Source organism: Empidonax traillii, unplaced genomic scaffold (genome assembly GCF_003031625.1).
Source record: "Empidonax traillii isolate 1590-97213 ecotype Southwest subspecies unplaced genomic scaffold, ASM303162v1 scaffold1346:size125991, whole genome shotgun sequence".
In the NCBI taxonomy this organism is placed as follows: Eukaryota; Metazoa; Chordata; class Aves; order Passeriformes; family Tyrannidae; genus Empidonax; species Empidonax traillii.
The window spans coordinates 76,394-103,365 of NW_020956539.1; the positions used below are offsets into that span (position 1 = coordinate 76,394).

General features: G+C 40.1%; 1 protein-coding gene across 4 annotated transcripts in view; it reads right to left on the reverse strand.

Moving 5' to 3' along the window:
• Nucleotides 1-5,424, reverse strand: part of PFKP (phosphofructokinase, platelet) — a 44,095-nt gene extending 38,671 nt beyond the window's left edge. The window contains exon 1 of one of the 4 annotated variants that reach the window (XM_027906727.1): nucleotides 5,168-5,424. In XM_027906727.1, coding sequence (XP_027762528.1) covers nucleotides 5,168-5,252 — 85 coding nt within the window. In that variant the 5' untranslated portion in view covers nucleotides 5,253-5,424. The remainder of the gene's footprint in view (nucleotides 1-5,167) is intronic. The other 3 variants (XM_027906725.1, XM_027906726.1, XM_027906724.1) reach the window with 3 other exon arrangements.
• Between the last annotated feature and the right edge of the window lie 21,548 nt (nucleotides 5,425-26,972).

Consider the following 26,972-nt stretch of genomic DNA (forward strand, 5'->3'; position numbering starts at 1 on the left):
GGCTTTACAGAACATCTGAATAATTTAAGAGTTGATAAATTACTGTTTTTGATATTTCCTATTCAATTGTCTTTAAAAAAAAAGAAGTTAGTTTTCATAGAAGGGTTATAAACAGTACTGCAAAAGTCCCTAAATTATCCCTGCCTCCAAAAAAGTATTCCTCTCCTGTGCCCACATCTTGCTCCACGTACATATGCACCACTACAACAGAGGAGGTTCTACGCTATTTTGTGTTTAAGCCAAGCTTGCCTCACTTTAGTCAGCTAGACATGCCTTTAAATAAATAACTGTAATACAAACCATACAAAAGAAAAATCAAAACTATGCATCTTGGACAAGCATCAAGAAATACTTAAGTACCACCAATTTTAAAGATAAACATTGGCTTTAACACAGGTTTAATGACTTAACACATATGTTTAAGTACTACCCTGAATAAAGATTCAGACTTACAAGACTATATAGCAAAAAACACTAAGGAAAATGTCTAAACATTATCAAACAGAAAGGCTTTATTCAAATATGGAAAGGGCTATGTCACTAAGCATGTAAGAGCCTATAATCATCAAAAGAGAAGTAGTCAAATACAAGAACTGAACAAAGCTTGAAGAAAACAATTTGGGTTTGTTCCATTTACTTTTAATTACATTACAAATTTTATTGCATATAATCAGAATAATTATTCTAGATACTTGAAGAAAATACAATTTTTTGAACAGTAACACTGTATTAGATCAGAACATTCTACTGCACAGATATATACAACAGCAAAACATCTAGACAACACACATTTATTTCCTTCTTAAATATTTAAATAAAAATCTTAAGAGACCAGTTTCAATCAGAGAATCCACTAATTATAGAAGCAGTTCCTCAAAAATATTAAATACATTGAAATAGTTACACTTATTCATTAATAACTACATATCTAATTTTACACCCAAATACTATTTATAATATATCTATGGACACATACATATGGATTTCATATATATGTCTATATATACGCACTATTCTCAGCTGGGTGCCTTTGCGGGGGGGGAGGGCTAGAATTCAAAAACTCCTCATGAATATGTTCGAATCATGTAAGTGTTAATAAATAACCTCTGTAATCTGGATGACATAAGAGGGGTGTGGGTTGTTTGTGTTTGTTTGTTTCTGTCTTAAAAAAAAGATAAACAACCTTATTTATTTTACTGTATTAGTTCAGTGGCCTATGATGAAAAAAGACACTTTCCCACCAGGACAAGATCAGTACATCAGTACATCCTCGGAAGCCTGCAATGCTTCAAGAGCAGAAATACGGAGATCTTCGCTTCCACAGTCATGGTCTATGGTACTCCAAAAGTCCAGAATCCAAGAGGCTATAGGATTCTTTTTAAGCTTTTCTAAACCCAGTATTTGCTGAAGGTGTTGAGGTTTTTTATTTTTCCAGGGGCAAGATTTCTTCTTCCAATCTAAGTTACCAGGACAAGAGCCATACATCTACACCACTATACTAAATATGCCTTGAAACGTTGGGAAGCCTGTAATGCCTCAAATGTTACTTCAGCAGGATGAGCTATGATGATATTCCAGACCATTATGTCCCCTACTTATGCTGTCTTCCACAACACTGAATCTTTTGAGCTTATCTCAAAAATAACATGGTCATATTCAAAGACAATAATCTGGAGCCAGTAAACTGGGCAGCAGCTCAGCAGCCACACACATATCCTTCCCCAGCAGAGCACAATCACCTTCTGTCAGCAGCTCCCGGATGACTCTTCCTGTTGTGAAGCTGTACCTACCACAGTCCCAGAATAAGCACCTATTTGGAGGCTGTGGAACATAAGTGACCTACGGTGGCCAAAACTCTCTGTGGCAGCCACTGGTAACCCACATGAAGCACAAGCAGTGTACTTCATGACCTGAAGCAGACCATGGCCAGAAAATCCCACAAAGGGAAAACAGAAGTGTGACTTAAAACCCATCTATTAAACCACTTTTCCGAGCTGCAACCACTACAATTTAGAAATAGTCCAGAAAACCAACTCAATATTTATATTGAGGATCAATTGTCAAAACTTCTTTTGCCTCTCGAGGCACTTGTGATTATGGTGGAAAGTATTTTAGTTCACAATTTAACAGCTGGCAAGCTAACGTGATGTGGACTATCAAGTTCAGTACTTCTATACATTGTGTACAAAATACCAATCTTTTTCCTGTGAAACAAATCAGTGATAAATTCTTTAACTCCACCAAACAAAAGAATGATGATTAAACCATAATAGTTCCAGTGTGACACATATATATATTCTGTAGTCTAATATTCTACAGGTAGGAATAGGAAAAATAAAATTTTCACAGAAATTGCACAAATTGGGGGAAGTAATTGAAAACTTAACATGCCCTACAAATAGAATGGCTTGTGTAATTTACATATTGCTACTTCTAAATTATTAAGAAGTACAGTAATAGCAAAGGCAGTAACTTCTATTTTAAAATAATTTCATGCACATTTTAATCTGAACTAAGATTTACAGCCCAACCTAAATCATGGCACCTATTGGTATGAAGATTATGTGATACGAAGATTATGTGCAACAATAATGGGTGTTTTTTTCCACTCTATTGTTTGTGAGTTTAGTTTGGATTATAGATACTCTGATTTCTAGTGGTTAACAAATCCAAAACAAAACAGGAGACTGGAACTTATTTTTAGTATTAGAACTTTTTTGCCTACTTCAGAGTTAGTAGCTTTGCTTCACCTACACTTTGCTTGAACATACTATTTTCAAACAGCAGGAACAGCAGCATATTTCCTTCTGCGTTATACTTCAGGACTTCACTTCTCTCACACACTTGCACTCTGTCCTACAGAGGGCAAATGACCTTGACAGGGCATGACTCATTCTGTCCCTTGTTTAACTCCTAATCTAGCCTGCAAATTTACTTGAGGTTGCATATTTTACACATCTATGCTGTTACTGAGATAGTAAGGGTTATGTACCTCAACTGTGCTGTGTGATTCAGTGGAAATGATCAAGTTCTAAAATGCTGGGGGTTTTATTTTCTTGTTCTTCTAAGTTAGGACAACAATGCTGCCAACAAAACAGCTTGGAAGGCATCCAGTGTACTTTGTTTAGTCTTTGTGACAACCCCACTCCTCAGACAGCAACTTTCACAGGCTGTTACTTTGGAACCCTCCCTGTAAATATGCTTCAGTGGCAATCTGCCGGATAATAAAGTCTAGATGTGGATTGTGCAAGTCCTTTAAATGCCTTCATTCACATAGTGGCAAGTGCAGATTAATACTTTATAAAAGGAGATGCATCTGCTGCTGCATTATATAATCTCCAGCCACGCGGAAGCAAGTCGAAGGGCTCAGCCTCTTGCTGCTTGAGGCAGTGACCTGCCACACTTTTAAATTAAAATGGCGATTTGGTGACCAGATCATTAAGACAGAGATGCGACGATTCCCAGTCCCTCCTAGAATCATTTAGCAGTGGAACTGATGTCGCTGGGAGCAAACCGTGGATAAAACTTGAACAAGTGTAACCCCAGCCAGGAGCAAAACAGAAGCCTTTTAAACGCATCAATTTCCTTTTCCTCCAGAACTACAACATTCTCCTCTCCAATGGCACCAAATCCCTTTCATCCCGATTAGAGTTTCGGATAATCCCAGGTAAACCCGGGGGCTCCCCGTTATTCCTGCGGGCAGGGGGAGGGAGGATGCTTCTCCCAGCCCAGATGACGCAAAGAGGCGGAATCTGCAGCGACTCGCAGCGGATCACGTACACACCGGCGGTGGGAGGGAGCGCGGACACACTGGTCCATGCGAGCTACCACCACATGGACGCACCGGGGAGCGAGGGGAAAAGGAGAGGCTGCTGCTGCCGCCGGGGCAGCCGGGCACGGTTCCCTGGCCGGGGCTGCGGGCTGGTCCCGACACCTCCTCGTGGAAAAGCTGGCGAGAGACTGGTCACTGAACCACCGAGCCCAAGCAGAAAGGAGACCCCCACCCCCATTCTCTTCACAAACGAGGATGAATGCCGCATCTTTTCTAAGAGAAAGTACTTTCGAGACACTCCCGAGGAAAAAGAAAAAAGTAAACCAAGCGTAATTTAATGGAAGGAGCTAAAAACAATCATCACTTAACAATTCTCCTGGCACACGCAGAGCAAGAGTCCTCTGGAACTGTACGGCGCATTTCCCGTTTGAAACCTTAATTAACTGAAACTTCAAACTATTAAGGAGGTTTTCTGGTAGAAAAGGGGGGAACGAAAGTGTAGAAAAACCTAAATTTTTGACTAGGTATGTTGCGATGAAGCCTCTTTTCTTCCCCTTCCCTCTCAATGCCTGTAGGTCTTTTGTTCACCCTGTCCTGTAGTAGCTACGACTCCCTCTACGCTGAAGAGATTTAAGGAGGTGAGACTCCTTACATACTCCTAAGAAGGGGAGAGTAAACTGCCATCTGAGCGTTCTAACCCACGGGTAGGCACATAAACGTGTTCCTGGTGCCAGAAGGAAGCGAAAAGCAGATGAGGCGAGGGCTGGCAGAGCCCCAGCAGCGCAGCCTCCCTCCCACCCGCCGTGCAGGGCTGCACGACCTCCTCCTCCCCCGCTCTCATCAGCCATCCCTCCTCACCCCACCACCTCCCGAGGGGACGAGACATCTCGGTAGTAAAAGTTACTGCAGTGTTTCTACCCTCTCCCCTGCCTAGGCTGGCTCAGAGGAAACGTGACGAGACAGTGAGGGAGGAGGAAGGGGTGAGGGGATGTTCGCAGCTCAGGCACCCAGGCCGCACAGAAAAATTACTTATCTTTTAAATGCTCTTAGTAGCAGAGCCGGCTCGAAGGCCAGCAGGGTAAGAGGAAGGCGAGAAGCACGGCAATCCCGCTTGGCGCACTCCCGGAGCCCTCTCTCCACTCCATGTGCTGCACTCTGCCTTCCCGCCGCCAGCCCCGGGGCAGCCCACGCTGAGACGGCACCCCTGGCCTCCCGCATGGGCGTCCTGACAGCCGGGGAGGCCCTTCCTTCCTTCCCCCCTCACACCGCCCCCGAGGGGCTCCTCACCCTCTCCTTCCACTGCCCCACTCCCCGCCATGACCGCAGCTCCCCCGCGTTCACCTTCCCCTCCCTCATCGTCCCCCTGCTCCCGGAGCGAACGGCGTGAGCCGCTACCTTGGGCATCGCCGCCGCTGGTCAGCACCCCGATGGCCTTCCCGGTGCCTGAGAGGTTCTCAAAGAACTTGGGCTGGTGATCCATGGCGCTGCAGGGGCGGGCGAGGCGGAGCGCGGTGGCTGAGGGAGACCCTGGCCGCGGGGGTCTGTCCGCGCTCCGCTGGACCGAGCGATCGGGCTCTGCGGGGAAAGAGACCGGGCAGCCCGTGGGAGATGTCCGATACGGTGTATCTCCGCACAAAAACTGAGGTGAGCGAGGGGCTGTGTGAAAAAACCCTGGAAAAAAAAAAAAAAAAAAGAAAAAGAAAAAAAAAAAAGAGCCGAGCAAAGCTTGGAGCGGAGCAGCAGCCCCGCAACTCCTCACACCGTCGCCGCCACCCCCCGCCTGTGCCCCGGCGCCGCTCCCTGACAGCGCCGCACGGCCCCGCCCTCCGCCGGCCGTGCGCGAGCGGCGGTGATTGACGGGCCCGGCCGCCAATGAGAGGCCGATCTGCGGCGGCGAGCGCGGCGGGGCGGGGCGGTGGCGTTCGGAGGGCGCGGGCAGGTGGGAGGGGGCGGCGGCGGCGGCGGCGGCGGCGCCTCAGCGGGACGGGGGTGTTCGCGCTGCCCTCCCGCCCGCTCTCCCTCCTTCCTTCCCCCTTCTCTTCCCCCTTCTCTTCCCCCTTCTCTTCCCCCTTCCCCTCCCCCTTCCCCTCCCCCTCGCGCCTGAGGTGGGGGCGATGCGGGAACATGGCTGGCGCCTCAGCGGGGCGGCAGCGCGGGGGAGGGAGCTGTGTCGGCCGCAGTTGGCTCATCCTCCCCGCGGTAGCGGCTGAGGAGCGCAGCGTGTCCCCTCCGCGCCGGGGGAATCCCCAGCCCCTGCGGCGGGAGCGCCCCGGCGGCCGCGGCCGTTCTGGGGCTGCCATCAGCGCAGGTTCCAGGGGGAAATCTGCCTCCAGCGTGTCGGCTCCTCGCCGCCCGATTCCTCTGAGGCGGCTCTGCCTCCTCCGCACGCCTGCTCGGAAAGCTCCGGCGGGGAGCACGGAGCGCGGCTCCCGCTGGGAATGCACAATAGGCGGACAGCCGCTCCTGCCGGATTCTGGCAGGGTCCATGTCACAGGGCCTGGCCCTGGGCAGGCAGGGAAATCCATAGGCCCGAAGCTCTGCTCATTCTCTTTTTGTTTCTCATCCCTCCTAAGGTGTGCCTCCCTGCTGAGGCATCTCACTTCAGCCGTAGAAGTTCAGGAAGCCTGTAGGAAAAGGAGTTTATTTCAGTGAGTATTTACAGTTTAGAGACAGAGATTGAGGCTAAGAGAGCAACAGGCTAAGCATTTGGGAGAAATTACTGTAAGTAGGAATCCCAGTCTTTCTGCCTTCCTTGTTCTTTCATTGGGCACTGGTTGCGTTTCTTGGGGAGTGCTTAATACTCCTAGAACAGTGGTGTCTTAAACTCGCTGTATTGCATCGCCTCACTAGAGTACAACAGAATAATTCTGTTGATCATAGCAGTGTGTGTAGTCAGAGAAACAGTTTAAGCCCCCAGTTTTGGTAATTTAAGCAAATAAAACTGTCTTGTCCTGTATACAACTCTTTGTGCCACTTTGCATAAGTAAAAGTATTTGCAAAATCAGGCTAAGTTACTTGCCCAAAATTATAGACCAGTTTAGGGAGAGAGTCTGGAACTGCATCAAAATGCTGACTTGAATTTTATGTTTTAATTGCTGTAATAATTATTGGTTTTATTCAACATCTTCATCACATCATAGACAACTCACATTGTAAAAATACACGTGCTCATCCTGTCAGCTTTCACACAGACACACACGTGGTAGTACAGTCATTTGGGTACTTTGAGTCAAAATTACTCAATAAGTGTTTAAAGAAGCCATACCTACAAACAGACATCTGTACCTAACATGGGCAGCTCACATTTGCAAATCTACAGAGGCTAAAATGAGTGTGATTTGACAACAGAAAAGGCCTACTGCCAAATAGTTTGCATATCATGAACAATAGTGATTTTACAGGGAATTTACCATAACCTTTCCTGAATCCAAAGAGAGCTCTGAGTCATAGGTTATAATGAAAGTGAACTTTTATTATAGAAGTATGTAAACATCCATAGAGTCACAATGTATTCGAAGAGTTCTTGTTTGAGTTGGAATCATGTTAGTTTCTTGGAGAATAGGTCTGCAAAAGCTAAATTAAGGTCTTTGGGTGATCTGGGGCTTGATCCAAACCTGCAAAATCAGTAGGAATATCTTTTGCTAATAGAAACTATTATGACTACTTTAAGGTCATTGACCAGTGACCATTGTCATCTCAGCAACACTTTGAGGAAGATTTTTATTTCTTCTGTTTGGTTTAGTGCAGGTATTTTGCTATTTTTTAAAGTTTGATATTTGCCGTAGCCAAAGTGTTCAGTCTTTTTCTGGAAGTAGGCTTGTCCCTCTTGCTTACGAATAGAACCTTGATGCTTATTTTCTAAAAGTATTTTTTTTTTCCAGTTGCTTAATGGTACATCATAAACTTATAAGTGATGTCTTTTTTCACCTTTGTATAGCTAGGAATCTGCCTCTGATTTCACTTGTTCTTCAGCAGAGCTCTTGGGGAAGAACTGTGTTTCAGCTGTGTCAGGTCATTAAAGAAGAGGTGGGAGGAGAGGAAAGGATACGGAACTGTTTGTTCCTGAGGCTGTCTTAATATGCATAAATATCTACCAGCAATACAATTGCCCATAATCTTAAAAGGAGTGACTGCCTGGCTTAAGTGTTGAAGATTGTTGGGGAAAACAGTCTTACTTTGCCTTGTGGGATAGAGTTGCAATGGAGCTAGGTGCACATGTGTAAATCATACTGACACTAAGAGAATAGACTCTTTTGAGATATGCAAACTGATGAAAAGAAACTGTGTATCTGAATAAAACCTCAGCAGGTAATGTGCATGCTACATTAGGTGCTATAATTGTCCTATTACTGTAACACTAAATAGAATCAGTTTACATGGGGTAGGGAGAGGACTGGTATGTTTTGAGTATTCTCTGATACTGACCATTGCAGGTGCTCTGGTGTATCCTTTTCCCGTTGCCTGCTTGTTCCCTGTGCCGTATAGATCAAGCCTATCTGCCTATCTTTGAATCTTATCACTAACTAAAAAGTCCTGATTGACCCTCTAAAATACTTTGGATTGCTACCAACCTCCATGTACTGTGCCAGCAGCATTACACATGCTGCCTTTGAACTACAAGACTGTAATACCACCACTACATTTGGCACAGCATTTTCCATTGAATTTAGGTTAAACTGGGAAGAACAAGTTATGGCTAAAGAAAATGAGATTATTGCAGGAATAATAGAGCTGAATGAATGAATTTCCAGCCAACTGAAACTAGCTATTTTTTACAACTAGACCTTTCTTGCATGTGTGGATTCTCTGGCATCTGGTGATACATGAGCCCACACTTCCAGGTTTGTCTGAGGCACTTAGAGGAGCTATCTATTCTACCCAGCTGTTGTTTTTTTCATGACACTTATGAATCATAAAGACAAATATTCAACCTTTTAATATTATTAAAAACCAGGCAGAGGACAAAAAATGAGATGGAAGGATTTACAAAAATTCTGGCATTTTAAAATTTAATGGACTAGCTATAGAATGCACAGATCAGCATGAAAAGAAGGAACGAATAAGTCACTGAGCTATCATTTCTGGGCAGATGGTGACAGTGATTTCTTTAAGAGAGCTGACTGCTTTCTTCCATAATGCTTCCATACTTCCCATACTACAATATTCCCTGGCCATACATGTCAGCTACAGAGGATGTTTCATCTTTTTTTCAGTGAGGGTTGATAAAACATCACCATGTTCATCATGAATGAAAATCATATATTGAACATGAGGTACAACCTTTTCTTGAATGTCAAATGACTGTTGCTTTGATTTTGCTGTACCCGACGCTGCAGTTGAGAGTTTAGATACAAAGCTAAAGCATCGAGTAAATTCTGACGGAAAAAAAATTACCAGAATTTTTAATGCTATGTGAATGGCCTTCTGTAATTGAAAAGCACAAACGTAATTGCTATGTTTACTTAACTATAACTGTTCCTGATTAAAATTTAAAAATGCAGTGATTTAGCAGTATTTTTCTAGAAGTTATTTCCTTCATTGTGTTTTTATCTTAGAATCTAAATGTAAAATATGATAAATCAGTAGCAAATTAATTCCTAGCCAAAACATTTTGAATGGGAATGTTGTAACATAGCTTCAAAACCAAAAGCTATTGTTCAACTCCCAGTAGTTTTGAAGCCTCCAGGGTTTTATGGAAAATGTTCTGTAAGTAATTATATGGAAAATGTGTCATGTGGTCTTTAGGCTTGATAGTTATTTATTCTATGGTAAATTCATGTATGATTTCTTAAATGACGTGAACTAAAATTGGTGCTCAACAGGTTCATTATGTGGCACTTTTTTTTCTTCTTCCTGCTGCCAGCTGCTAAATTCACTGCTCAATGCTACCATCAAACAAATACTACTATCGTGCTGTGTATTTCTAGGTTCTCTAACTTTCAAACTTTTATTCTTGGAAAAAACCCAACAAAGTTCTAAACCCCTAAATATGCATCTTACTGTTATTTGATGTGACATGGAATCCACTTTTTTATTTAGAAGTATGTTCTTCATGTTTAATTGGGTAGAAAATATCATGGCTGAACTAAACACCACCCAAAATTATTGCAGATCAAAGAAGATTTGTGTTACTGTAAAAGATATGTTGTGTCAGATACTCTCTCTTTGGAAAAATTGAGCCATGCTAGTCACACATGTCATCGTAATTGCTCAGAGGTTTAAAAAAAACCCTCAGAAACAGGAAAAACCCATGACTAATGATTCAATAAAAGTAAACGTGCTAATTAAATGATTTATCATGCAATTGACTAAGCTACTTCTCCTAGTTTGGGGGAGAAGAATACATAAGCCTTTCTCACCTAGAAAGCTTCCACAGTGAGCCATCGTTTGGTGCCCCGGGATAATTCATGAGCTTGCCGACTGTCGGCAGCCAGCAGCCAAGGCCCACACAGCCTCTCGCTCACTCCCCCACCAGCAGGATCGGAGAGAGAACTGGAAGCATAAAAGCTGGGAAACTCGTGGGTTGAGATAAAGACAGTTTAATAGGGAAAGCAAAAACTGCGCACGCAAGCAAAGCAAAACAAGGAATTCATTCACTGCTTCCCACAGGCAGGCAGGTGCTCAGGCATCCCCAGGACAGCAGGACCCCATCATGTGGAGCAGTGACTTGGAAAGACAAAACACCATCACTCCAAACCTTCCCTTCCTCCTTCTTCCCCCCCAGATTTATATACAGATCATGATGTCATACAATCCGGAATATCCATTTGGTCCGTTATGATCACCTGTCCTGGCTGTGTCTCTTCCCAACCTCCCATGCACCCCCAACTTCCTCCCCAGCATGGCTGTACAAAAAACACCTTGACTCTGTGTAAGCCCTGCCCAGCAATAACAAAAACATCTCTGTATTATCAACCCAGCACAAATCCTAAATATGGCCCCATTCTGGGCACTGTGAAGACAACCAATTCTGCCAAGAAGGTGTATGTCTCATTGGGAAATGAGTAGGATTGTGTATATGTGTTCATAACCCGCTTTGAAAGGGTATAGGCTACTGATGGCATTCTCAGAAAGTGGCACTTCTGCAGCTTTCTATTAAGTAGTGTAAATGATTTTAAGATATCAAAGAAAATTCTTACTATTTATGGGATGTGACTTAAGTTTGTTTAGTGCTCAGTGTAAAAATATCAACGATAATCTTAGAACATTGTCTAGAATGCAGAACTTATAAAGGAGTGCCCTAATTTATTGATTATAGATGGTGTTATCCTTTGTACAGTACTTCCGATTTAGTGCATCCTTGCAACAGCTTCAGCAGGAGTGTTGGAGTGTCCTGGTCCAGAAAAATGTCCTCGTGACCGATGGCACACATTGTGGAGGAAGGTTTCACTGCACGTGGGCAAAATGTACCTCACATGACGTGAGTCATGTCTTTCTAGTCATGTGCTGTACTTGTTAGGCTATGTATATAAAAGGTGTACACTGTGGAATTTTACATGGAAGTCAGTTCTGTTGGAGAGTGGATGATATTAAGTTCTCTGAAGATTTGTTGTATCATATTCCTCAATAGAGTTAGGTTGGAATAGTGTTTAGCCATTTGTTTCGAAAAAGGCATGAATACAGGACACATCAACTAAGTGCTTATGTGGATTGAGGCCAAATGGACAATTTGGCCTGAAGCTTTGTCTGTTTTCTTCCTTCAGCAGAAATGATGGAAGTAACTGAAAGGGAGAAAGTTCTGAAAGAATCAGGAGACGTAAAGAATGTGTATGATTTGTGTGACTTAGGGCTCCTTAAGGAAACAGTAGACTCTTCCCCTGTTTTATGACCTTGGAAATCCTTTTTATGTAAAAAAGAGAAACAATCAGAAAATTACAGAAATTGTTTTTTCCACTTATATTTATGTACTCTTAACTACATTTTAAAAAATGGTAACATTAGTAATGATCTGATCTAATTCAGTTGGTTTGATAAGTGCAACTTCATTTCTAAATGTAAGCTCTGATGTTCTACAAACATCACAATGGTCATTCCCTTCCACAAAGACTAGAACTTTATAATGCAGAATTAACATGGCATTATAGTTAAAGTAATATAAATGTAGTTACATGGTTACTGGTATGATGAATTAAAAATGCAGTGTCCCAAATATTTGAGCAGCAGTTCCCCTAAATATGCAGCAAGTCCCCCAAATATGCAACAGTTCTCATGGTACTGTAGAATTTTAGTTTGTCTTAAACAGATTGAAACTATGGTTTGTGATTTGCAATCTTTGTTTGTTTTGTAATACACAAGAGTTAAATAGGTGAACTTGCTCTCTGTTGCAGTGTAAATACTCAGCTTCCTACTTACCAAATGATTTTGCATAAGTTATAGAATTTATGTTGCTTTTATTTGTACTGCTAAGCAATGAATTTGATATATATTTCTCATGGGATTCTTTTCCCTTTGATGGTAGATTTCACTGTTTGCAATAGAGTTTATGCATACTTTCTTGGCAGTTTTGTGGATTGCCTGGAAATGGAAGCTCTTAAAATAACCCAGGTGGTTGTGGAGACCTCAGGCAGCCATTAGTGCTAGACTGCTCAGATGGACAGAGTGATATATGGCTGCACTTTTTACTGTACCTGCTGTGACCCCTGTCCTTCAAAAGGCTTCTGTTATTCAGTGTGGTGTCTTGTTTAAGGAGCATTCAAAATTGCCTGAATCTAATGGAGACATTGATTTGGGGGACTGTGAGGCGAAGGGAGAGCATAACTGCTCTAAATGGAAACTGTCAGGGTAGTACAGTGCCACAAAGATGTTTTAAGGACCGAGGAGACTAGAAAAGCCATAGTAGATCAGATTGTGGGGTAGTTGTTAAACTTGTGTGTTAGCAACCATCAGACTCTTAAGAGATTGCTAGTAGTTAGAGAAAGCAATAAAGTTAGGTATTTGGTCCAGATAATTTGCACTTCAAGAAGCAGCCTTTACCTTTTTTGTGAGTGTGTGTGTTGTTTTACTCTGTTACAGTGTCATGAATAATGTATAAGAGCAAAGTTTTTTTTCTTTAAGAGAATGTATTTATTTTTACTTATACTGCTCCCTGGCCAGTCAATACCTCATTTACTAGCATCTGCTTGCTCTCTTACTTCTCTCCTTCCCACTCCAGCCTTACTTTTCTTCCTTTCATGTGTTTTCCTGTCATCTATTTTTCTTTTCTCCTCCTTGCTTTCACTACTTTCAACTTCCTTCCTACCTCTTTCTTCCCAGCACTGAAGATCAGAGTGCCTGGAGTTTTTTTTCACTCTTGTTGTTAGTTTTAGCGTAGTAGTTAACTGATACAATTTTCATATTTTTGATTGTAAATATTTTTATGACACTGATTTGGTATCGTAACTCTGATGATGAAAAATATGTAATGTTTCTATTTATGGAGTTAAAAAAATAACCTTTAATGACTGTCAGAGTAGTTTTCATTTGCAAGAAGCCAGTTTGGATGCCTTATGCAATGTGGTCTCTTTTCTTCCTGGAAGGGGAATTACTAACATCTCATTTCTCCTTGTCTGTGAAATTTAATTAGTTAGCAAAGATGTATTTAATATTGATTTTTTGGGAAAATGCATCTGTATGCGTCCAATGCAGAGTGACACCAGAAAAAGTCTAATCTCACATTCTGTAGCACAAAAAACCCTCAAAACAAACCAAACAAAAAGTCAAGCAAAAAAACCCCATATTGCACATGCCAGAACCTACAGTTTGAAAATACTATGACAGGCACAGCTGAGAATTTAGGAAACATATTTAAACTATGGAATAGAGCTGAGGAAGAAAAAGTAAAACAGGTCAGTTTTGGTTTTATTTGTGGAGTTAATGATGTTGTAAACTTCTACAGAGTATAGAATTTAAGAGTCTGAGCTAGTGCTAAGAACATATTAAATATCTGGCTTCCTACTTTTTTTTTTTCTTTACTTACATTATAATTCCTTGGAACTTCTTAGAATTCTAATTAAGAGAAATTGATTTCTTTGATTGTTTTTACAAGTGACCAAGGTTTTTTTTGAGTAATACCATTAGGATCATTATGTGAAAATAATCAGCATATTGTGAGTAAACTGAAAGGTGATTGTTGAGATCAAGCATAGTTGGAGCATGTTTAATGTTTAATATTTACAGTCAATTATCTTAGGCTTATCATTTCTCTTCCAGGAAGTCAGTGTTTCCTTGACACTGAATGCTTCTATTTGCTGCCCCACACAGTATCTTGCCTGTAGAATCTCAATGTTGTGTATTAAATAGTTGCACTTGAAAAAAACCCAAACTACTAAACAACTGCTGAAAGAGCAGGTACAATATCAGCAACTCACTGGAGACATTAAAAAGAAAATCCTCCTTACTGCAAAGGAAAATGAATATTCTAGATAAATGAAAAATTAACTCCTTAATTAACCTGATACAAGAGGTTATCTGTCAGGGTATTTACTGTACATTATTGCTTTTGTGAGTTCAGAACTTGATCAAATTAAATTTTACTCTCCAAACCATAAGGACAAGTTAGCTTACAGCAACAATTCAGTTTTTTAACATGCTGGAATGGATTCTAAAGGAGTAGATAGGAATAGGAGGGGTCATTGGGAGTTTGGGAAATAATTTTTGTTGGGCAAGAAGGGGATCAACTGAATTCCAGGTTGAAGGTTTGCTCCTGTGAAGCTTCCTTCCATTTTAGTGGCACAAGGTGGTACTCACCGGAATCACAAAAGAATGTAAACTGATATGAAGAATATTTGCTTTTCTTACAACTTCTGCTTTGGCAATCTGCAAGACCTGACTGGACAAAGCTTGGGATTCAGTGTTTACCCTTCTTTGAGCAGGAGATTGAATTTAGATCTTGTGAGATCCCTTTCAACATTTATTATGCTATGATTCTATAACTGTTACTCAAGTTTGTAAATTATTGGAGATGAATGTGTGTAATAGCTTCTTAGCTGAATGGATTAGAAGGCAATTATTTATGTATAAGTGCAGTTGCAAATAAGCAGATGATTGAAGGCATACATTTTGGAATAGTTTTTCTTTTATTTGGGCCAATAAATTATTGTTTTCCTCTTGTTTCCAAAATTCTTTGTGCCCAAGTGCCAAGGAAGGTTGGCACAGATCTCACATTGCTTTCACAAATGTTACAGTAAAGTTCTCTTCAATTTTTTTCCCTCGGAGAATCAGAAGGTCTGTGTGACTGACCTCCTCCTCTCTGTCCCAGTGTAGGATGGGACTGTACACTGGAGTATGGTATAGCATCTTCCATGGAGGGGAACACTGTAACAGGCTGAAAACATCTGGCAGAGGTTACACGTGTGGTTACACTGCTAATCTGGTCGCAGCTGCTCTGAAAATAATTTTGTTTTAAGAAAGAGCCAGTGTAGTTTTAGGAACTTGGAATCCTGAGAGGAAATCTTTGCTGTGTGGCTGTCAGGGTGAGCAGTGTGAGTCAGTGCAGGATTGTGATTAATGAGGAGGCAGGAAACACTTCATAGCTTGCAGAGAGTCAAACCCAAGGGGGTACCTAGTTGTTTAGGTAAAAGAATTTTTAGATGCATAAGGGACCAAAATAACTGATATTGCAGGCATTTCCTTTGCAGTTTTCAGGGCCAGAATGCCCCTGAAATCTGTGCACACCAGCAAGAGGCCACAGTCCGTGCTGCTGTAGGTAATGTCACCGAGGGATAGGATTTTGCTATAGAGTTAGGGCAGTACTCAAATATAACTTGTAGAGTAGGTCTGGCACTATGTAGCCAAGTCTGGAGCAGCAGTCCCTTCCTTGGCACCCTCAGGCAGCCATCAGTCAGCTGGCAAACATGTGGACAAATAGTAATAACTCTCCTTAACAGGAAACATTAGTATGGGTGTTGGAGGGAGAGGCTGCCAAGCATGCATCCAGCATAAGGGTCCCATTAGGAAGGCACATGGGAGGAGATTTGCACTCTGTTCCTTTATCATGGAGCTAATTCAGTTTTACAACCTTCCCAACCTTGTAAGGAGTTCACATGGTCATGTTTGCAGCACAGTTTCCGCTCTGCTGTGGGTTAGGCCTTCAAGTTAAAATTCATTTTCTTGAGATATCAGATATTATAAGGCAGTCTTCAAGTAGTTTTCAAAATAACTTTAAATGATTTTACCACATAGATATTGTACTTAAAAATAAAGGTTGTATTTGGTTTTCTCTTTCAGGACAGGAGAGTTTAATAAGAAAATTTCTTTGACAAGAAATAAAGAATTCAGTTGTAAGAAAGTACCATGTGACGGTTTAGTTGAAATTCAAGTGGTATAGTGCTTTGGTTTTATTAACAATGCATGTTTTGGAGGTAGGTCTGCCCATTCAAAAAATAAATACATTGAACATAATTAAACTTTTCCCCCTCTTCACATTCACAGGGCCATATTTGAATTTTAACTTACTAGAAAATTAGAGCAGTCTATTGCTTATATTAGGATGTAATTCATTAGTATTTTCATTATTTATCTGTAATGTATAGTATTCACTGGCAATTCTACCTGGATTATCTACATTTTTTCTTAAGAGGCAGAAATGATCCATGAAACAAAAAGATGGGCAGTGGTTTGATATCAGGAACAGTATCTGAGGTAATAATTTGTTCTATGCAACAACATTAAGAGCTCCATGACAAGAGAGGGAAGTCACAGAATCACGGAATGGGTAAGATTGCAAGGGACCACCTGTGGGGTCATCTGGTCCAGCCTTTCTGATCCAGCAGGGACATCCTAGAGCACATTGCACAGGATTTTGTGTCTTGAAGTTCTTGTCAGTGTAATTTTAGCAGTAGAGAGACTGGGAGCTGAGTGTCCATGGCTGTTCCAAGTTTGAGTCTGTCTGTGCTGGACAAAAGTCCACCATGATCTTCTATGTTAGACCTGCCCCTCTAGAGGGGAAAGCTGGGGTTGCAGGTAAACTGGTGAGACTGTCATAAACTCAGATCACTGATGACAGAAGTATCTTCAGGTCTTCATGCTGCAAGGAAAGCCTTACTTGGGAAAGGATTTGGTATCTCAGCTAGACTTTTCTAGGTTTTTCTAATGTTCAGTTGTAGCATATGCAGGGAAAATGTATGTGAAGCAGGAAGAATGATGGAGAGGATATAAAAATGCAACAGGAAAGGAAAGAACTTTTGTCATAAAGTAAAACCTCTTTATTGCAGAACTGCTGTTCCGTTTGTCAAAAAGTGTTGTCTGTGAACAGTTTCCACTGAAAAGAAACATTTTGATATTCTAAAGTAGCTAAGACAATGGGGCTATTAACTTGTACTGGACTTGAGTGGTGTTTCAAGAAGCAGAAATTTAGTAATGTAGTATCACAGTGGGTGAAGTAGTAAAAGTAAATTGGAAGGACTAACATGGTTGTTATAAAATCTTTAACATCTTTTTCTATAAGTATTTTAGAATTATCTAAAGCAAACTAGACACCTAGGCTTAGAATGATTACAGCAATAAGATTGTCACATGAAGAGGGTATTGTTGACAAAGTACAATAAAACAATACAAAATTATCCCTTCATCAAAGCACCATAGTGTTAGGGTTTTTATACTCAATTTGGACTCTGACTCATACAAGCTTAAGCTAAATGGAAAGCTCTCTATTATGATGAAGGAAGAAGGAGGATTCTCTGGAGTATAATTCAGAGCAGGTATTTTTTTCTTATTAGCTACAAATAGCTTCCCCAGACTGTGACAGGCCTTGCTATAGCAAGGTTTTTTTCTCTTGTATGTCTCAGAGTGAAGATCACATAAAATGTCAACATGGGGCTGCTTTCTTCTGATGTTGTGGTTAGCTTGGATTAAACTGAAAGCCATGTATTCTCATTAAAGTCTAGAAACTGATTTATGGCACTCCTGGAAAAGCCGGCAGCCCATGGCTTGGGCAAGGGCACTCTCTGCTGTGTTAAGAACTGGCTAGAGGGCTGGGCCCAGAGAGTGCTGGTGAACGGGGCTGCATCCAGTTGGCGACCGGTAGTGGTGTCCCCCAGGAATCAGTGTTGAGGCCCAGTTCTGTTTAACATCTTTACTGAAGATCTGGATGAGGGGATTGAGTCCACCATTAGCAAATTTGCAGAAGACACCAAGTTGGGAGGGATTGTTGACCTGCTGGAAGGCAGGAGGGCTCTGCAGAGGGATCCGGATAGGCTGGAGATTTGGGTTGATTCCAACAGGATAAAGTTCAACAAGGCCAAGTGCCGGGTCCTGCACTTTGGCCACAACAACCCCCTGCAGCGCTACAGGCTGGGCACAGAGTGGCTGGAGAGCTGCCAGGTGGAAAAGGACCTGGGAGTTTGGATTGACAGGAAGCTGAACATGAGCCAGCAGTGTGCCCAGGTGCCCAAGAAGGCCAATGGCATCCTGACATGCATCAAGAACAGTGTGACCAGCAGGACGAGGGAAGTAATTCTTCCCCTGTACTCTGCGTTGGTGAGGCCACACCTTGAGCATTGTGTCCAGCTCTGGGCCCCTCAGTTCAGGAAGGACATTGAGGTGCTGGAGCGGGTCCAGAGAAGAGCAACGAGGCTGGTGAAGGGACTTGAGCACAAGTCCTATGAGGAGAGGCTGAGGGAGCTGGGATTGTTTAGTCTGGAGAAGAGGAGGCTCAGGGGAGACCTCATCACTCTCTATAACTCCCTGAAAGGAGGTTGTAGCCAGGTGGGGGTCGGTCTCTTCTCCTAGGCAGTCAGCAAGGGCGACAAGAGGGCACAGGCTTAAGCTCTGTCAGAGGAGGTTTAGGTTGGATATTAGAAAGAAGTTCTTTCTTTACAGAGAGAGTGATCAGGCATTGGAATGGCCTGCCCAGAGAGGTGGTGGATTCACCATCCCTGTAGGTTTTTAAGATGAGGCTGGATGTGGCACTGAGTGCTGTGATCTAGTATTCACAGTGGGATTGGATCAAGGATTGGACTTGATGATCTTGGAGGTCTCTTCCAACCCAGTTAATTCTATGATTCTATGATTCTATGATTCTTTGATTTCTTCTTGTTTTCAGCCATGAGTTCATGCTAAACTGATGTACTGTTCTTTTCCTGTGTTGCCTGAACAGCTCAGTTGCCGTAGCTGGATGAAATCACCAGTAAGCAGAATTCTCCCATTCACGACTTTGCTTCATGCTGCTCTTGCGTGTCCCTATTGAGACACCTTTGTGCAAATGGAATGTTTTGAAATTTCAGACTTTAAATGACTAGTGTATATTTGATTTGTCATATGCCAATAACATAAATATCTCAATTTTCACATGTGCTTGGCACATGGTTCTCTTATCCTGAGTAATAGGTGGGTCAAGGACAGCTACAAGTGCTTACTATATTGGATACGCTAAAATTTACACACTGAGTCTGAGCCACGAGCTGAGTTATGTTACGTGCTTCATTAAATTAATTAGTTCAGGCTATAAGGAGGGTACAACCAGACTTTTAATGTGGTATTGGTTATCTGATACAGACTGGGGAAGATTTTAAAATCAAATTACATTGCGTAATCTTGGGAAAAGCCTGCGGAAATAAGAATGCAGGCATGCAAACCTTCAAAGTCATCATGGATTTACATGTATGTTGGAAAGAATGACCACTCTCTTGTCTCTTCCACAGGCTGGAAATAGAGACTCATTAATAAATCTGGTCTCAGTGAAAATGGTATTTAATGTAATGTAGTATTGACCGTGTTGTCCCTTGAAATATGGTCTTTAATTAAAATATTGTATTTGCTACATGTGAGGATATACACACATCTTGTATTTATCAAGGCTACTACTTGGGAATGAGGTTTTATACAGATGATTTTAAGGTGAAATTTTGTGTATGAATACTCAACTGGTGCAAGGAACTGTTCTTAAATTTTGATATTACAAATTCCTCTTGGCAGATAAAGTCATATTTGCTGGACTTAAATGGTTGTATTTTTAAACTTGTGCATGACTTCAAATGGAGGAGAGGAATAAATCTATTCCAAAAGGTTCTGTTTCATAGTGTATTTCAACTTTCATGATGAAATACTTCCAAAAATATTATAAATAAGACAATGTATATTTAATAATGTATCTACAACTTTCTGAGAAAAACTGTAGGCTGTTTAACATTAACATTTTTTCATCTTTTTATTTCTCTTCCTTATACAAATCTTTCTCCTCCAGCCTTCCCCTTTTTTCTCAGTACACAACTAGTGTTTTAGAAGATGCTGGATAACTTCTCTCCTTTTCACCCAAAGCATAAAAACTTTTAGCAATTCTAATACCATTTTTCAGGAAAAAAAAATCTGAATAAACTGTTCATGATAGTGAGTAATGTGCTGGTATTTTTTTACTCATATTACATTTTTGTTGTATAAAATCAAGATTGCAGTTATTCTGCTCTTCCCAGCCTGAGTCAAGAACTGAAACTATGAACTCTAGCCTCAGTTTTGATCATGTTATAGCCAAGTGTTTTAAAACTGGCTCAGGTATTTTTGTACTACACTGTTCTGGAGAGAGATGTCCTTGGAGCGGTCCCTAATGGAGGCCTTTTACCTGCTAGTCCAAATTTTTTGTCACTGTCTGGCCATGGTTTGTGATTGTTATCCCCCAGAGAGAAGATAAGAGACGTCTTAGTTTCATGGATCTTTCTTTAATATTGCTTTGCCCACATATCTGTGAATACACAGAAAAATATATTCCTGTGAGGAGAGCAGAGATTGTTTTATTAATTTAGCATAGAAGAAGGTTGCCAACTTTTCCAGCAACAATTAAGGTTTCTGTCCTCGGCTGCTATTTGAAATGTGCAGTATCACTGCTAGACACCAAAAAATTTCCTCATAATAATCAATCTTCCTCTATGGCAGGAGGTTGGGATAGCTACTGTAAAAATGATGCATTCATCAAATGAGTCACTAGCTGAAACTTGAAAGCCCAGTGCATTTCTTCACTCCTTTATTTTTGCAAAGTTGTTTTTGTCTGCTTATATTTTCTGCATTGAATACTTTAAATAATTGGTGTACTTTACAATCTGATTAAAACAGGTTATGACCATTGTTAAAATAAATACTCAGAGTACTACCCGAACTCAGTTTAGAGATGTCTACATATTAAGGAATAAATATATGTATTTTTAAATGGAACTATATTCAAGGGAACACACTGGAAAGGTAATGGGAAGCCTTTTTTAATTATTATTTTCTTTTTAGGTATTTAATGCTATCCGTGTAGATAATGTGCTTTCACTGGCACTATACTGTTTATGATAGAAAGGTCAGATCCATATTCAAACCACACTAATATATACCAATATCTGCCTTAGAATGCAGTGCAGTAGATGCAAAAGCACTTCCTCAGTTCAAAGATGTGGGAATTCTGTTCATTATTTTAATTTATTATTTGGCTTAGTTGAATTTATTTATTGAAGAACTTTGATTCTTGTACTGATTACTGTGCAACTTCAAGGGATTATTTTTTTCAGGTGGAAGACTGTCTGCACTCTCTGCACACTGATAAGGTCTCAGCTGAGTGAACAGTTTCCAATTCAGATGTTGCATGAATAAGGCAGTATAATGAATGTGCTATGAAACAACATGGCCGTGTTTGTTGTTAAACTTGGTGAGAAAGTGATAGAACTAAAAGGTTTAGTACTGTTTAACTGGTTATTCTTATTTTTCTTTGTAAACATAAAGGTTTTGTTTGTGGTTTGTTTTTTTTTCCCCAAAGCCATTTTTTGAAAGGAGAGCTGAGAGGATCTTAAGGGTTTGGGAATGTCATACTGCAGTGAGGTGCTTAGGCTGGCTGTAAAGGCTTGAACTAGATTTAGAAAAAACCCAAACAAAACTGATGTCCAATGTTCAAGAATGGTAAGGAAATGACACACGTATGATATTACAAATATTTTTAGTCTTTTCATCCTTAAGCAATCTAAATTAAGTATGAATGTTAAAATCTATTTCAAAATCTCCTGATTTGTTTTAACATCTGTGTTTCTCTGAGAGACAGGTTGAAAAACAGTGCCTAGAAATCAGGAACCTCGTAAGTAAGGCTTATCTCACTGCTAAAAGATGTTACGAAGCACTGTTCATTCACTGTACCCTGCCTCTCTCTCCTTCAAAACTGTCGGTTTTATAGATGTTATCTTTTTTTACAGGCTTTCAAATAATCAGTGAGCTGTTTGGAAAAATGTGCCAGTATGCAGTGCTGCCAGTGCCTGTTAGACACCATGTAAGCATTTCAAGGTGTTTCACTGTTTGGGGTCTTGTCTGTACCATAGAATGTAGAGATTTTTGTTTGTTTGTTTCGTTGGGTTTTTTAAAAAAAACAAACACATATACATATATAATATTTACATCTGGATGACCAAACTGAAACTTGGAATTCCTGAGTGGCTGTGGAAGCGTGGCAGCATGGCACTGTGGAAACAGACATAACTTTTCACACATGAGCGGCCAGGGAGCCTTGTAGCTGCAGTGGAAAAAGTGCAAGAGTGAAAATGTGTGGTATGAGATGGGCATTGGAAAAGTATTAGGCTGTCAGAGGTTCGTATTCCCATAGCTTGATGAATGTACTCTTTGCTTGAAAACAAGATTTGGGGTGCCATACCTATGATATCTGTTTTATGAAAAATGTTCCCTTTTTTTTTTATTGTAAAACAAATAAACACAAACATTTGCATACTCTTTTGTTTACTTTTTATTAATATTTAAGTTTTTATAGTAGTTTAGAAAAATATCATGGCAAAAATAAGTTAACCTATTTATAGTTCTAAATACAAACTGTATGTTTGCATCTTCCTTTAATTTTTAGATCTTGACATAATAGTTGATCCTTGAAGTGTGGGGTGGAAACTGACTTTTCTAATGTGTTGTTCTTCTCTTGAAGGAGTAGTTTTCAATTCTTTGGAGTATCTCTCTGGACAGTGCATGGATCTCTTGCCAAACGCAGTGGTCATTTGACTGAGGAAAAGGTTATTAAAAGGTGTTTATTAACTGTTTCATAAAAATTACATCTAATATTATGGCAATCAAAATGTGAATTGAGAACAAACATGTAATAATTTATTTAAATTTAAGAAAAAATATTAATTTTAGGAAGTCTAGCTAAAATACAGATGTTCTTTTGTATATGTGATGATCATTGCTTTTCCATTATCAGATGCGTGGCTAATCCTGAACTGTGTGAGGTAAAGTTTTTCTAAAAAGGCACAGACTGCCATGGGTTATGGTGCTGAATTAGAATTAATTTTTTTTTTTTAAATGATACATTGACCCTGAAATGGATGTGGACCTAAAGATTTTGTGTGAGTGAAGATCCGCAGTGTGAGGTAATGTGGCACAATCTCACGGGTTCATACAGCTCTCATCAGCAGTAGGACTGCTTCTATAAGAAGCTGCTCTTTATCTTTAAAATTCCTTAAACTGAGCGGGAAGTAAAGAAACAGCCTACTTACCTTGGCCACAAATTTATCCATTTTTTTGAAGCACTCTTTCAGTATAGATTCATGGATAATGTTCAGTCTGGGCTTCAGCTGTTATTTCAATGGAAAAGAAAAGAAACTGTGAGTTTGAACAGTAAATATAATTTCAAACACTTTATCTGATAGATACGATCCTCGAGTGAGAGCATTGTAATTCTGCTGCCATATGCAATCCTGCTGAGCTTGTTAATGATAAAGGTAATGTGGCACACACTTGCTGTGTCTACGGAGAGATCAGGAAATTAATATATCAGTGTTCAAGGCAAGGTAAGGGTTTATGGATTTTTTTGTTCTGTGACAAATACTGGTCTTGTTTATGTATGCTGTCTTTGAAGGTACAGCAGGGTGTACATTTATATGTCCAAGTTTGTTCTCCTGCAGGTTTGTTAGCAAATCTGGCACCTGGCGCAGGCATTAGCTGCAAGGGAGGCTACACTAAATCTGAGGCTTTGTCCTCTGTAAATAGTTCTTAAGCTGACCCCAACTGAATTAACTATTTGTTCATATGTTGAAGTAGTTTACTCAGCTGAAATAGGCTGAATGCAGATCTAATATTTTCCTGAAGAGTTTTGCCTACAGTTTGCATGCAATTCTTTATGCTAGCTTATCTTGACAGGAGTCATAAGTACTTGAAGAAAAGCACGTGAAATTCATATTTAGTATTTCTGTGTAAAACTAGTGCAGTCTTCAGGGAGAAGCAAGTTCAGTACTGGCTTTTTAGGGATCACATCTCAAAATAAGCTCATAAATAAAATGAGGGAATGTAAAACTGCCTGTATCGTAGAGGTCAGTAAAAGTACTGAAAGATGCCTGTAATTACTTGCAGACAGATGTTTAGGTATCACTGTTTGAAAATTTAGTCTTTCAGGTTTTCTACTGCATTTTAGCATACATGTTATCAGTTTTATTCACCATGAATATCTGACCTGAATATCATACAGTGTAAATTAAAAAAATTATACTTACACAAGTCTTGAGCTGAGCGTGAGCCTCATACATTCCTCTTAGAAATGTGTTCTTATCTTGAAAAGGAGTGTCTTCTCTCTTGAAAAACTCAGCAATTTCATGCACTATATGAACAATGGCTGCTGTGTCATATTTAACCTGTGATGACCAAAAATAAGCATAGAGAATTCTAGTTTCTGAAGTTTGTGCTTCAATGTTGTTTAATTTTTCAACTGCCTGAGTCTGGTTATCATAAGTTCTTAAACAATAATCACCACTTTTTTGTGCTTTTCCAATTCTTTTAGTACAAAACGTTATAGGTAGTAATATGCATTGCAAAGATTGTATTTCTTTGAAAATTAGGAAGTGTATGTTGAATTTCCAGTTGCAATTCATAAATTGCTTCAATTCCAAACTTTCCATGTTGCTTTCATAAGGTGGATCCTTATTTTGTAATGTAAATGTACCTTTAATTTTTGGGCTGCATTTATATGCTTAGATATGTACAATGTGTAAGTAACAGTCAATAAAAAGCCAATAAAAAGATCTTTTGAATTCAGACCCAGGACAAGAGACTGTGCAAGTTTTTCCTCCCAAGCACGGTCCATATCTGGTGAAGGGGAGCTCCCTCTACCTCAGAGAAGATGAAGTACAAGAGAGGCTAATATTGCCTTCTGTCCCTTTTGTCCTCGTGGTGTGTTTTAGAAGCTCCATTGAAGAGATGAGCTGGAAGCAAGCTAAATGTGTTGCTGGGGTGCAGTACCACACTCTCAACCAGCACCTTCTTATTTTGTGGCATTGCAGACCTGGACTGAAAGTGAACTGTGCACATGAAGTGCATCTATGTGCTAAGCAGTACATAAAATCACCCCTGCCCTGCCTTTATGGGGTCTGCTTCTGACAGAAACTGAGAATATCATGCTGTTCTTGTAGTTTCCAGGCTACTAGACTGATTTCAACCAATTTTCCTCTTTAAACAGCAGGACTATTGAGAAAACATATAGCCCTTTTTCTTGTAAAAGTGACTTAAATAATTGGAACAGATAAAAAAGGGTGATTTCCATAAATAGCCTGTCGGGGAAAAGAACTTATACTGAAAAGTCAACAATCAGATTTATCATTTAAACCTGTAATATAGTATGGAGTAATTCTAGTGTAGAAGTCTCATGACAAGGTGCAAAGGCTGTGTGAGGTAGAGCTGCTACAATGAGATATTGTCAATTTCATATATTTTTCTACTTACAGTTTTCAGCATCTGCTCAGGGAAACACAAATCTTCGTTGCTCACTTCCTCACACTCCAAAGAAAAGCCTCTCTTGTTCTTAAAGAAAACATCAGTGTAGAAACTTTAAGCATGTGCAAAATGAAGTGTACTATGGAAACAATTCATACAAGAGTCACTTTTCTGTTGGCTTCTTAACAAACAATGCAGTGTTTGAGTGACTACATCGACAGAGGACACTGTATATCATGAGTTTGGGTGAAGATTCATTTACTTGCATGTTCCCAAGTCTATCTAATATGGAAAAAAATAACTATATGTTACCTGTTTCACCTTTTCTCAAATTTTCCGAGGATCTCAGTATGTACAGTGCTGAGGGAAGGGCAGGCCCCAAAAAGAAGCCAAATTGGGAAAGGAAACGTGCTTTCCATATAGCAGATTTCAAAAACACCTTCAGAGAGTATTTGTACAAAGCTCCTTGTTACTGTGGATGTCCCTTCCTTTCAGAGGGATTTTGTTATGGCAAAGGAGATTTCATTGTTATGGTTTCAGATGGTACCAATTAGCGGGAATCCTGGATGATTGTGCTCTAAAACATGTGAGTGCTGTGTGGAGGATGTGGAGCATTTCTTGGCAAGACACACAAATGTCAAAAATTCAACAGGATAAGTGTGAATTAAAGAGCCTAAATTTAAGATGTTTGGGCTCAGTAGAGAACGGACATCTGACTCATAACTTTCTAATTATGTAAAAACAGAAACTGTGTTCAGGCAGTTATTACGTGTTTGAGAATTCCTTACACCTAAATTGAAGAAAGGTGGAAAACGACATCTATAGATTGTGACAGTGTTTTACACTTTGACTTACCAGTTCCTCAATCTCCTGTAAAAGCTCACTCCACTGCACACTTCCAAAGCACTGTTGGTGGCTGTTGCGTTGCTGGTTCCCAAGGGATGTAGCAATAAGGCAGACAGTTAAGAGGAAGAGGCATCTCCCGGGGCAATACATTGTCTAGTTCTGGAACTAGAAGAAGAAGACAGAAGGCTTAATAGAATCAGGATGGTTTTACAGTTATGTTAAGTCACACAAGAGTACCCAATCATTTGCTTCTACTTGTTCACTTAAGCTCTGTATTTACTAATGTACTGTGATAGGCCTAAAGAGTTCAGATTTTATGGTGGGACATTTAAAAGTTAAATACATTTACTCAATGTATAAAGGCAAAAAAATTGTATAAGAAAACCTTTTTTATACTATTCATATAATATGTAAATGGTTGCACATGTGTTTTTCTTTTTTAAAATAATTTTTTCTGAAATACTTATTTTCTTTTATGTTTCTGTATGGATAAACATATACAGTATCTAGAAAACTGGCATTATTTGCTGTAGGAAGTTTGACTAAATGTAAACTATTGCCTACTAATAATGAATTAAAGATAGATTTTTTTCCCCAGGAGTTTACTATGCAGTAACCTGTAACCTTGTTACCTTTAACTTGTAACATGATTTAAAGCAGTTGCTTCTAAATGTAAGGTTGTATTTTAGTCAGATTTTCTTTTCTCATTTTGTGTTACAGT